The 13,950-nt window shown below is 37.9% G+C and overlaps 1 protein-coding gene across 5 annotated transcripts in view; it reads right to left on the bottom strand.

Moving 5' to 3' along the window:
• LOC108234093 (collagen alpha-1(XIX) chain) overlaps positions 1-13,950 on the bottom strand; it is a 116,312-nt gene that overhangs the window by 39,764 nt on the left and 62,598 nt on the right. For all 5 annotated transcript variants that reach the window (XR_005232659.1, XM_017413010.3, XM_037973609.1 and 2 more), the window contains 9 exons: positions 9,970-10,032; positions 9,851-9,895; positions 6,863-6,895; positions 3,629-3,667; positions 3,448-3,492; positions 1,790-1,825; positions 1,244-1,288; positions 671-724; positions 133-186 (listed from right to left, as the gene is read on the bottom strand). Coding sequence is in view for 4 of the 5 variants with exons in the window: in XM_017413010.3 (XP_017268499.1) it covers positions 133-186; positions 671-724; positions 1,244-1,288; positions 1,790-1,825; positions 3,448-3,492; positions 3,629-3,667; positions 6,863-6,895; positions 9,851-9,895; positions 9,970-10,032 (414 nt within the window). In the remaining variant the exon portion in view is untranslated. The remainder of the gene's footprint in view (positions 1-132; positions 187-670; positions 725-1,243; positions 1,289-1,789; positions 1,826-3,447; positions 3,493-3,628; positions 3,668-6,862; positions 6,896-9,850; positions 9,896-9,969; positions 10,033-13,950) is intronic.

Here is a 13,950-nt window from a genome sequence, read left to right as displayed (position 1 = left end):
CCGCAGACGGCGTTCAGGGTGAGTAATCTGAAAAAGTGTCTTCACAAGTTGTCTGGTGTGTTCAACCTGTGATAAAAGATCTTAGGTTCATATTTGTCTTTGAGGTGAGAACTTGATTTGATGTTTACCCACCTTTTCTCCTTTCAGGCCATCTCTCCCAGGTGCCCCTGGCTTCCCTGGTAAGCCCTGTAAATAGTGGTGAATAGAGACACATCTATCAGCCAGCCTTCATCTCCACACACACATTTATCTCCTCCTCCTCACTGCTTCAGCGAGCTGCTGTGCTCCAGCTAAACTTCCCTTAGCCAGGATTTATGAAATGCCTCTTTTCCCTCCCTGCTTTTGAATAAAGACAGATGCTCATTACCGCAGCAGGTGCAGGGAACAGATTGGGCTGCTGCCTGCATTGCTGGCATAAAGCGCTTAGATTTGCCTTTTTCCACTACTTAATTCTTAAATTTGATTACTGATCGCCTGTGTAAAAATTCAGTACTTTTTTTTCCTGACTTATTCTCTGTCTCTGCCTGTTGAGATTTATCTGTTTATCTCTCTCTTTATTTTGTCAAGCTCAGTTGGGAGAGCAGAGGATATGGCAAGGTGACAGATAAGGCCATGAGGGAAAAGAAAAGCTTGACATGAAGTGCTGGTGTTTAGTGCCAGAGTTACTCACGGGCTCGCCTGGGAGTCCTGGGAGTCCGATGGGTCCGGGCTGGCCTTGTTTCCCCTGACAAACATAAAGGGAAAATTCTTTGGGCTATTGTCTGCTTTTGTTTGGTGACAGAATCATCTGAGTGTGAGTTTTAAGACCCAGCTGGCCAAACTGTACACACCGACTTCTCAGAGTACGTTTAAAATAGAAGTGATTTAAGCTCTTTTATAAAACGAGAACATTATAAAGTAAAATTTGAGGTATAGTTTCATATGCACATTTTATGGACCCCGAAAGCTTTTCTGCTCTTTATGACTCATGATCTATATTTACCTATAAGCATTCTTCTTTATGCACCATCTTGCAGAATGGATCCTCATATTACCATGAGAACCGACCTTACCACAGAAGAAAAGCTTCAAGCTTTAAATGCTTACCTTTTTTGTTATTTGGCCACAGTTTTTTTTCCATACATTATTTTTATGATCTCTTCTTAGATCCAACATATGATAGCAATCACAGCTTTATAAATTCAAGAACTTTTCAAACATAACATTGCAATATGCATTGCAGACTTCAGATGCAACGGCTTACCTCCGGCCCTTGGTCTCCCTTTAACCCCGGTGGCCCCATGCTTCCCTTGTTCACCACAAAGCATCAACGAGAGACATAAGAGAGGCAGGAAAAATGTGGGAGAAAAACATTTTGGGTTTTGGGTTCTGTTACACACATTGTGAGAAAATCTTACACAGTAGGACTTCTTCTTAATTTAGAAATTCATTAAAACTTTTGTGCGAAAAATTGTTTAGGTATATTAAAAAAATAAAACAGGGTCTTCTTTAGCTAGAGATGAATCACATACATTGCGTCATATTAAACATTTTCTTTTCCTCTGAGGTCAGCATAGTGAGCCACAGTTTAGCTTTACAAAATGCAAGAGGAAGATGACAATAAAAATGACTTTTGATCAACAATCTTTTTTTTTCTAATCTGCTATAACCTGCTGGTACACTTTCTCAGATTGTGGAAGGCTATAAAACGTAGTTCCTTATCAAAATAAGGTCTTTGGGACATTATTTTGTTAGCAGTGGACACTGATGCTCAAATTTGACTGAAAGCTCTTGGTCTTCAAAAAGTCACCTTGAAGCCTTGGAGTCCTTGAATTCCTGTCTCGCCCTGCAGACAGCACAGGAAACAGGAGAGCACTCAGTGTCAACATCAGCAACATTAAAGAACATTACATTAAATAACTTGATTAATAACTTTTTATTTTCCCTCCTGTTTCAAAGCATTTACAACACACTATATTTAAACTGTGTAAAAAATGATAAAATCAATCAGAATGATACTCAAACCAGTAATCTGTTGGATTCTAAACCCACTGAAATGTTTTCATGTGGTGCAAGGCTGACTTACATAGCAGTCGGCAGGAGGCTGTAACGTGTGTATTTAATCTGTGTATATACTTTCAGTAAGTTTTTCGACAGATTACCTCTGTTCACTTTTTTTTGGATGTTTGCCAGGTTGTTTGTTGTGTCCATACTGTTTGTGCACAATCTTTGACTCTTTTCGCCATTTTGCTTTTCACCTGCCCCATGCCACTTCTGTTTTAGCCCCTGGCTGTCTGCCCTTTTACGTGACACCTGTTTGTCTTGTTTGCCTCACTGCATGCCTCAACTGTTTGTGCTCTGACCACCGAGTGGAACAAAAACTTTTTATCTATAACTCTGGCTGTCATTAGGTGCATTTGAATCAAAATGTTAAACTGAAGCTATTATTACGGCTGGATAAGGAAATATCATCCATTGTCTTTTATTTTGTTTCTACATCTGGCTGGATCAGAGCACAAAGATCGCTCCAGCCTGCATTTGCATTTACTGCATTGGTTCAGCAGCACAGCATTTGAAACATGAGGTGGTATGCATTTGGTCAAAAAAACAAAAAAACTATCCTTTTTTTCTGTACACTTTCCTCCTCATGAACAGCATTCTTTGTGCAGTCATGCAAAATGCTTTTCATTTACAGATGTTCCAGTGATCAAAAAGACTTAAATCTCAGTGGAACTAGTTTGTCTATTATTTTCTAGATGTCTTGTCTAATACTTTTTTTTTTATCTTGAAGATGTCTGTTTTCATTATTACTTTCTCACACAAGATCACCTCTTTAGCCTTTAGACAGATGAACATCTCTGCCTCAGTGTAGCAGCTCTTGACTCTTCAGTCTCAATCAACTCGGAGCCAAATGTGAGCTCATTTGTGCTTGAACTAACATTAAAGAACAATCAAACTCAGCTCTTCCAATGCAGACATAAACATGCTCAAGTTAAATCTCAGATCTGGCAGTCTCATACAGTTTATTTCAGTTTTTTCCCCCCACAGACACACATGCCTGACAATAAAAGAAGAACCATTGCCTATATATATTTATGATCCGGACTGTATGAAGATGCCTTTTGATGTCTGGTCAATAGCTGCATCAGAGACTTTTATGTGTTGGACTAAACTAGACGCATTTTTTAGTTCAGGAATCCAGACAATAACCATCCACATGAGAGTCTTTTACTGGGCTTCACTTTGTGCTTCTCCAAAGAGCACAAGAATGAAATTAAACTCCGTCTGAAAAGCAGGTGATAAATAGTTTTTTTTTTTTTGCTAAATCAAATGTCAATTGCGCTTTTGTCGATGTTACATAAGAAAATGGGAAAGATTATTCACACTGCAGTGTTGGGGGAAGTGTCTGAAAATCAAAAAAATGAGTCACAGAAACATTTCTCTTCAGTAATGAGAAGAAATAGTTACCATCTCTCCTTTTTCACCCTTCTGGGTCGTTTCCTTCATTTCATCCTTGAAAACAAGAGAGAGGAAACCACATCAAACCCTGACAGTCATGCATTCTGTGCGCAGCCTGAAACAGGGAACGACTGAAAATACGACACCATCTGCAAACATTGGGCATAGTGTGATATAAACAGCTGCTTACAGTTCCTGAGAGCTGTCTTAATCCATGAGCTGTCATCACCTAGAAGTAATAAAAGAGACACAGTGTTCCGTAAATGCTCTGTACTGATCTGCCAATTGCGACCAATAAACATTTTTAGATGGTGTAAATAAGCTTCTTCAAGATTCGCAGCTGTACGCTCTGAGCTTATGTTTGATCAGAAAACATTAAAGGTTTAAGTGGACAGAGAATTCTCATTTCTCCTACGCATGCATCAAGTGGTTTTTGTCTCTGTTAATCAGTCCAGCTGCACTGTCACGCCAAAATAATGACAACATGAAGGGTTTCAAAGATACAATATGGCAGCTGCCATAATTCGGGTCCCGTTGGCTTCGAGTCACAATAAAGAGAGAAGATGGGGACACTTGGTCTAATAATATAAACAGTCTATAATCTAACAAAAATACAAAACTCAAGAACTTGTTATTTACATACTAAATCGTGCTCTAAGTAGATGCACTAAATGTGTGTACACAAATCCATAAACAGATTAACTTGTGTTCAAAGATTCTAGTAGTCTGACGGCTTTTTGTTTGCAGTGAACAATGGCCACAATCATCTTTGGAAGCAGAAGCACACACGAGGGAGAGAGGGGGAACAATACATCCACAGATGATACAAGCGATTGTTTCAGCTGAACTGCTTACAATTTCATTTTGCTTCTGACACTGGAGACACTTTAACAGCGAGCTGAACAGACACACATCTGCAAGTGCAAAAGCAATCCGGACATGAAATGCTCAGTAAAATGTGGGTCTAAACTGGACTAAAAGTTGGAGGAGGATCTAATGCACCAGAACTCAACAAGTTTAATAGATTTAGTGTCATCCCCTTGTGTAGTTTTAACTCATTCAGATTTACAAACATGACGAAAATATTGTTACAAGCCTTAAACTTGAACCATTTCTACATAGCTTATTTTTCTGATTAATTTCTTTTGAGACTTATTTTTGAAGGAGAAGCCTATAAGCACATGTTAAACTAATTGCCATTGGCTAAATTGCCTGATAAAGTCTCAAGTTAGCTCAGCTTTTAAACATTCTTTGAATGTTTATCAGTACAGATTCTTTTGTTCCTGAATAAAGTGTGCTTGTGAGTCTTTTTAGATTATTTTTCTCTGATTAAAGGCACTATGATCTTGACATGAATAGCTTTCTCTTTAGCAACAGTATGGTGAAAGTGAGCAGGGTCCTGAATCCCAGCGGTGTGCCAGAAAAATCACTCCACCTACACCTGCTGTTAGAAAACAAATCGGCTGCTTTGTCCTCAAATAGAAAACAAAGTCTCATGCCCATCGACATCTGACAAATTTTTTTTTTAAACCGCCGTGAAATACTGCACAGCATGACTTCCTTAACATAAGCTGGCATATCAGATTTGGTTTTTGAGATTATAAAACTCCATTGTAAAGGAACGAAGCAATAAAAACAAGACCGTCTCAGACTTAAAAGACCCTTTTGTTCCTTTAAGGGCATTGGTTGACATGATGGCCTGTGAATCGACTGCCGCTTCTTGTCACTAATAAACAGAAGCACATGAAGGTTTATGAAGGGAGGGTAATGATCTGAACCTCTGCTTCTGCAGCGTAAGGGAAATCAATGCATAACTGCCAAAATTATCTGCCATGGGAAGGAAGAGAGCACAGACAGAGACTGGTAGTAAATATTAAAACCGACTCATTTATCAAATGACTAATGTCTTTCCTTCTGCTGTGTGCTATAGAATGCAGTGCATCTTCTAGTATATCGACAGAGGCCAACACCTCACTAAACAACAAAAAAAAAAGAACTAGGAATGAATCCTCTAACGTTAATGAAATCTGGAGCAATCTGGTAAGGAGACTTCAGTGCTTTAAACAGCCATTCAAGCCACCTACACTGATATCTTTTCTTTTTTAATGAGAAGACTTTTTTTTTGTTGCATTGACCGAAACCAATGAAACCAGAAGAGAGAGAGAGATATTTGTTCGATCTATAATTAAGCTGTCTAATTTCCATATGAATCGCTTGCTAACAAGCAATGAAAATGAGAATACGAATGAGAGCCATCAAACTTTGTTTCCAAGCTCATGTCTAAGGCCTTCAGAGGCTCAATAGGCAGCAGATATTCAGAACAAAACCCATTAGCGCAGAGTCATCTAAATGTCAAAGCGCTCACGTTGAGAAACAATAGCTCCAACACTGTGTTTTCATTTGGCACTTCTCAAAAGTTTAATTTCTTTCCTGTAAAAAAAAAAAAAAAAAAATGCAGTTGCAGCACGTCTTTGGAGCCATTACTGCCACCTCACAGATCTTTAACTGATTTGTCACAGTGTTTTTGACTTTAAAATTTCGTCGCAATGAGTTCTCCCACTCCGGTACTAACAGCTCTGAGTCACCTTCAGCACTCATCAGATATACACCATGCTGTCACTTTATTATTATTTTTTTCCTCTGTTTTTAATCTGCTTCTCGACTAAAAGCAGCACTTGAACCCTTTCACAGAAAAAATCATTTCCTGTAATTTACAATTATGGACATTACAAACAGGTCATGTGCTCCGTGACCCTCATTAATTCACACTATAAAGCCACTTTTTGTTCCAAGTGACAGATTAAACTACCATTGGTGGGTGGCTGGAGCAAACGTGTTCGTTTGATGCCAAACACTTGGGAAATCACAGCTCACAGCATTTATTGCCTTTTAAGTTATTTTGCACACAATCATTTGCCACGCACATCACTAAAGATCATTCACCGGGAGATTGCTGGAAATGAGAAGCGACTTCATTACTTAAAGAAACAAGGAAGCTTTTCTCAGAGAAATTCCACACAACTAATCTCATCTGCCGTACAAAGGCTTCCCATATTTGATGCCCTTTATCAACCCTGCTCTGCTGTTCATACACAGGGCAGAAAAGAAATCTGTACACATCTAAAGATAGAATAAATCTGCAGCTCCTTCAAGGAAAGGAAATTGCTTACAAGAAGTCATGGCTCTGTGTTGTGGGTGTGACAGCAAAGGCAAACACTACTTTGGTGTTTATTTCTTACCCTTGCTCTCTACATTGCACGAGTTGAACATTTATTGATGCATTAATGCATTTTTAGCTGCATCCTTTTGCTCTTACACATATAACAAAATGTGCTGCATCTTTTACGATAAGCTATAATTAAATATGACTATTTACTGTAAATAAAGTCTGTAAAGTGGTGTTTGATGACAACACTGTACTTACACGGCCGGGAGGACCAGGTGGACCAACATCACCCTGGAGATACAACAAAATATGACCATTAATCAATATTTATAACAATTAGTGACGATGAAAATAAAAACAAAACATCTAGTAGCAATACATATTTCAGCCTGGTACATGATACGGACCTGGAACTTAAATAGTACCTACAAGTTTCTAACTGGAAAAGTGTAGGAAATGTACCAGGTACTTACTGGGTACATACCAGGTAGTTGTTGGGTATGACATTTTAAAGCTAGTACTAGGTACATACTGGGTACTTATCTGGTACATACTACTTGCATAGTGCCCACAGGGTACTTACAGGGCTCACTAAATGAACTTTAAAGCAAATGGATAAAGAACCTTTAAAGCACCCTTATGTCATTAAGTTGATTACTTAGACTGATACCTGTCTGTCAATGTGCATGGCCCCTTATTAAAAATTTCATAAGGATTTTGGCCTGGATTGTAAAACAGTTTTTTAAAAGAAACTGTCAGCTTTTGTATCACCAGCATGAATAATCCAGCGGTAGATCCTTCTTTTTACCTTACACACACATACACAACAGAGTGTTTTGCAGTCTGATCCTAAAGAAAGTGTGAAATGAGCACAACCTTTGCAGCACCCCTTAAAATGGTGACGAGATGTAATGTATTGAAATTACATGCTGGCAACACAAAAGCAATAAAAATAGAAAGTCAATTAGCAGTTTTATTGTAGTGGATTCACTAATCCCCCTGCTCAGTTAAGTTGTATAAAAATCCATAGAAGTATAGTTTCAAGAGACAAAAGAGGATTGTGAAGTAGCAAAAAATCATCACTTAAAGCTAAAACACCCAGACTGAAGTTCTTGGTGTGTCTGAGTTGTCCGTCTTTAGAATATGGGTTAGGGGGAAAAACAAAGAGGAAGAATGTTTTGCCCACCCTGAAAAGCAACAATAAAATGGAGTTGATATGTAACTTTAATAAATATTTTAACAGAATCCATCTTGCCTTCATCTCAACATGAAGCGGAACTTGTCACTATAGAAACCAAGTCAAAGCTTTGTTGCTTTTTCTGGTCACTGCATACCACCGTGATAATAAAATGCCATCAGGTTGTACTAATTTCATGCATATTTCTGGCAGGACACTGACTTACACTTATCTTCTTGAATGAATTTACATTTGCTTAATATAATTGATAAAAATTGTCGTTAAAGAACGAACAAATGCGTCATGTTTTGCAAACTGAAAGCTGCAACTTCTTTTGAGAAGTATTGATTTGTAGACATGCAATTTGGTTGACTTTCATTATGCTACAACACTAAGCCAAAACAAATATATACAGCATATATATGCTGATCCCTGGCATTTTTAGTCCTGCACACAAGAAGAAGAAAAAATAAAATATTCCATTTGAAAGACAGGCACAAAATTAAATCCCTTCAGGTCTAAGGATTTAACCTAATGACTGATGTGATCCTTTAACTTTTGCTTTCATATGAATGTGTGTCATTTGAATTACATTAACATTATACACTGCCACAGAATTTGCTGCAAACATTCATGCCTCCTTCAGAAATAATTGAAATCTTTTAGTGGTACAAAAACCTTTTATACAAAAGCACAGCAACCAAATTTTCTGGTTTCCAGCTAGCTAAATGAAGATAGGGCACTTTTATGTTTTATTTGGACTGATAAATGATAAGTAAAAAAATGTTGTTACATGTGAAAGCATGTCAACAGTCAACACTATATTTGAGTCCTAACCTCCAATTATTTGGAGTATTGTTGCTTTGGAAACAAATAATAAAAAACAAGTGTATATATTTTAATAAAAATTAATTCAAATTACATTTCCCATGAATTTCTTTTTAGGGGATATTTCTGCCTTTGATACAGACTTCTTGTATGAAATGTAGATTTAAAAGTCATTCAAATCTGCTTTCATTGCATTTCTGCAAAATTTCCTTGGATTTCAAGAGGACAAAGGAAGGCTGAAAGGAGTACAACGATGAATCTTGAGTGGTGTTTTTTACAGAAATTATTTAGAAATTTGTCATTGAAAGGGATAGTTCAGATCTTTTCAAGTGCAGTTTTGTGGAATTATAATGAATAATTAGTATCATACCTGTCCTACATAGTTCTTTAAATGACTTGAGTTTGAAGAAACAAAGTTTAATTTTAGCAGGACTGATGAGATAATGGCTAATCTGATTAGGGCTGAGACCAAAGTTCATTACTGCCATGTTCAAACAACTCCTACAGTTTATGCAAATAATTTTATTTATTTATTTTTTTGTCTTTTATAAAAGTTTACATTGCTTTAAATTTCACATGACATGACTGTTCAAACAGAAGTACTATTATATTTCTGCTAGAGGTGCTACAGCTAGCTGCTGAGAAAATAATTAAAGGATGTAGTATGGAACAGCTATGTTAAGATTTATAAAATAAAATTTGCACAAACTTGTAGTTTTGGCCCCACTGGGACTGATGTTTAGCTCTTCAGTCCAGTCAGAATTACTGTAAATTCCAACCTGAGGATGTTTAATGAGCTATCTACAACAGGTATGATATTATATTATTTCCCTAAAACGGTTGAGTTCACAGAGCTTTTACAATTCAGAAACCAGAAGTTAGAGTGAAATTAACTTGCTTCAAAATGATAATACATCTTCCTGTGACACCAGTCTGAATAACTCAAACACAAGACAAACACATACACACAAACTAATAAATACACATGCAACCTGTTAGCAGTCAGAAAATGAGTTTATTTATGATTACGGGAATAAAAAGACAAGAAAGAATCAAAGGTTTGTTCTTTTTTGCTGCATTCAAACCTGTTTGGAAGATGTTCAGACTTAAAGAAAAAGAAAACCTTGAGAGACCTTTAAATTAGGTATACCAATAAAACATATTGAACTTACTTCCACCCTCTTAACACACAGGCAGGCAGGGACTTATCATGCCTGACTCTTGACATTGATGTGACTTACTTTTTGTCCTTTCATGCCGCTGGTCCCCTCGGCACCCGGCTGACCCTGTGGGAGGAGGCCTCTGTTAATGACTGTGTAACGCAGCGGCGTTGTAAATGTCACAGCAGGAAAATACGTACAGGATCCCCTCGCTCTCCCTTCTCCCCCTTTTCTCTCGGGACTCCAGACTCCCCGTCCTCCCCCTGTGTGTGAGTGAACAGAGCACATCGCTGACAGTGAGTGACGGCAAAGACAGGACGAAAAGACAGGGAGATTTGAGAGTGACGCTCAAGGAAGGGACAGTCGCTATGAATAAGTAATCAGAAAAATATACAGTCATCTCAGAATCATACCATGGTGGGGAAAAGAGGAACACATTTACACGTATGGCTTCATGAGACTTTGTAGTGTCACTCGAGTCTTGCAGGAAAATGAAAAACTTGAGCCCCTGTTGCACTGCAGCATTTGTTTCATCATAAACTCATTTCCTTGTCTACCAATAGATGGCACTTTAAGATTGCTAGTGTGCTGCCCTTAGAGTGTTTCAAGAGGATTTATTTAAAGCAGTTTAGTTGAGAAAACTCAAACAGTCAGACAAATGCACTTGTACCTTGATCAAGATTTTGATAGGGTAACATATATGAGAAAGATATTTGACTTTTACAAACACAAGAAAATGTCTCTTTATAACCAATAGAATTGAATTTACCACCTTCTTAAACCTTTCTCCAAAATATATTATATAATAGAAAGACAAATCTCAAATAAATGAAAAAAAAAAACAGATTTTATTTTAGCTCCATCACAATTTGAAAAACAATCAACCAATCAGTCGTCTGCTAAAATCATATAAACCCACCTGTGGTTTCCTCTCATGCATCAACAGGGAAAAACAAGTAGGTAGCTCTTCAAACACTACTGTACTGTTTGACAAGTGAGAAGATTTACAGGGATTGTTTTAGTTACCCCCGGAGACATTATGGGGCATCTGTTTAATAATTCGAGAAGACAAAGAGACAACTGAGAAAAGGTTAAAGCGCGTTTGCACACTTCTTAGCAGCGCCTGAACTCTTACAGATTATAACTGCCATCGAGTTTCACCCCACCCCACTCCTCCGACTTGCTAATGACAGCCTCTGTAATACCACACCATTCATTTAATGAGATATAGTCACTGTTTCCTCATCCAAATTAGGAGCTGTTATTAAGTCAGTAGACTGCAGCCATATATGAACAGATGGATTGTCTTATTAATATTTCAGGCGGAGAGACTTGCGGCAAAACTGACTTTGAGATTTAATTGAATTCTGAAGAGCTTCATCGGCCACAAAGAAATCAAAATCAAAACACGACTTTGCTACCAAAAAGTTGAGCCACTCCGCACAATGCTGAAAAACATGTTACTAATGTTTAACTTTATGGCTGCAAAAAACAAAACAAACAAGACCTCTGAAACTCCATATTCATCACTTTGTTACATGACCTGTCCAAATGGAGGCTATTCAAAGGTGTTTATAACCGGTAAGATATTAATTGTTCATAGTCTTTCTACATAACCTCACTTCATCTGACAGTTGTCTTTCGACCATATGATGCAGGCAGACACAGCTGCTAGATCTGAGTGAAGCATCCAGCTTAAGCACTGGCTGACACGCCATTTAAAAGGTCACTCCGCCTCTTTGTGATGCACTTTTAATAACTAATTATGTTACTGACCTGTTGACAGGTAACCAATTTATGTGTAAGATGTTCTTTCAGCTTCTCTTTGGCATTACATATCCTTTCTAGTCTTTTGTTGCTGCTTCACATCCATCCATCCACCCATATATGGTAAATGGTAAATAGACTGCACTTATATAGCACCTTTCTAGCCAATCAAAGCACTTTACAACACGGTCTGTGCCCCAATTTACTCATCCACACACACATTCATACACCACTCCACTACAGCTCTACAAAGCTAACCTGAATAAATCATTCTATAGAGTCTAATCAGTGCTTTAGATCACATTTGTACACTAATGGGCCACACATTGGAAGCAGTGAGGGGTTCAGTGTCTTGCCCAGGGGCACTTTGACATGTGGCATACTGGTGGAATCAAACCTCCAGCTGTCTTGTTGGAGGATGACTGCTCTAACCTCTGAGCCACAGACAGGTCGTGGGGGAGCTGGTGCCGATCTCTGCGAGAGGTGGGGTGCACCTTGGACAGGTTGCAAGTCCAACACAGGGCCACTATCCAAAGTCCTCTAAAATAGCATTATATTCAAAAAATGAACATATGTGTTTTTAAAGTAAATGTAATGTTTATACTATCGGAACATATTCTATTTTACACACTTTCCATTTTTGTGTGGAATACACTTCTATTGTAATGTCTTCTGTGAACAGTTTTTCCCATACTGTACTGAACAGTGAAAATGATTGTTGAGTAATGACTGGTATTATAAATATATTACATTTAATGGAAAATATGTATTACCTGGGATGTCAGAGGGTGGAACTATGGCGGCGAACCCAGAACGCAGACTCATCTTAATCCACAAAAACTAATTTATTAAAATAAAACTCTAACTAAACAAAAGGCTGACGAGGCAGCAAAAACCAACAATAACAAAATCCAAAACTAGATGAAAGGCAAGATATGGCATGGCAAAGAGCAGACAAAGCGGAATGATCCAGTGAGTAGTGAATGAGAATGACCGATTCTTAAAGACAGAGGATAATGAGGAAAATGGACACAGGTGAGTGAGAATAATTACAAGCAGGTGGAGATGGGCGTGGCAGACCTAACAGGAAAAGTACTGGGGAGGTGGAGAGTGACAGGGCATGAACAGGAAAACTAAACTGAAACAAGACAATAATCAAAAACAACAAACTGAAAATACCAAACTATGACATGGGATAACACTTGCTGTGGAATACTTGTACCACATATTGTGGCCTGGACTCACAGAAAACTATTCTATCATTTCCTTTGTTAGATCTTCCCAGATCATCATTCAGAGTTGCAAAAGGCTATGTAACAAGTTAATAAACCTTTCAAATGAGATTAAGTGTGGCACGGCCGGTATTTATGTAGATCACTGCTGTATTTACACAATGATAAAAAGCCCAGGGAACTGCTCCACCTGTGGTTGACTGTGGGTGATATGTTGATATTGAGCCACCTCGAGTCATCAAACTGCAATTAAGACTGTCGGCATCAGTCTCTCTGTCAATATCTGCCGTGTTCTGTCAGAGCCCATTTGAGGCTGTCAGTGGGGGCACAGTTATGGAGATGTAATTCACAAAGACACAGCACATCCTGCTCTGCAGACCTCTTTTTTTTTTTTTGTAAAACATTCACACTCTGCTGAGAGAGTCAGGGGGCCTCAGCTCACACAGATGTTACACTAGCAGCAGTGTGGTCTCACTTGCACCTATTTTATCTAGGCTGAAAAATGCACAAGGGTGGTACAAAGACTGCTGTTTAAATATTACAGCTTGTAAAATTTCTCTATTCCTCTTAGAGGTCTGATACTTTATCTTCTCCTACCTATCATATTATACTGTGTAAATAAGTTTGCATGCATAGATTTAGTTTTTTTCATAAAAACAAAATGAGATCTTATGTGAGTCTCTGGAGCAAGAGTTCTACAAAAAGTACAATTGTAGCCAAAATGTAGGAGCCCAACTAATATATAGGAAAGACAAGACACACATAATTCAAGAATTAAAGCAGAAAAGTGCTTAAATTATGTTTTCTTCACAATTTTACTGTTTTATTTTTTTCCACATAAACTAGTCTTCAACAGTCACAGCCCAGCAACTAAATATAATAACTTTTGGTATAAATTAAAGTAGCATTCTTTGAAGGAATGCATATTGCCTGCTGTCTTGAATGGTGAAGTTTTAAATAAAGATGTGAAGTGATCTGTTAGTGCTGGGTTTATGTGTTGATGACTCTCTAATACTAGCTTAATATGTGTAAAATTGTACATCCAATGATTAATTAAGTTTCATTCATGTCTGTTCAGTGGTTCATGAGTTGTTTTGCTAACAGACACACACACATACATTAGATGATTACCTACTGCCATGCAAATTGGGCAGTGACTAATGAAAACTAAGTTAGGGAAGC

This window comes from Kryptolebias marmoratus, linkage group LG22 (genome assembly GCF_001649575.2).
Source record: "Kryptolebias marmoratus isolate JLee-2015 linkage group LG22, ASM164957v2, whole genome shotgun sequence".
Taxonomy (NCBI): domain Eukaryota; kingdom Metazoa; phylum Chordata; class Actinopteri; order Cyprinodontiformes; family Rivulidae; genus Kryptolebias; species Kryptolebias marmoratus.
Note: the sequence above shows the minus strand (reverse complement) of the source record. Positions and strands in the feature narration are given on the sequence as shown.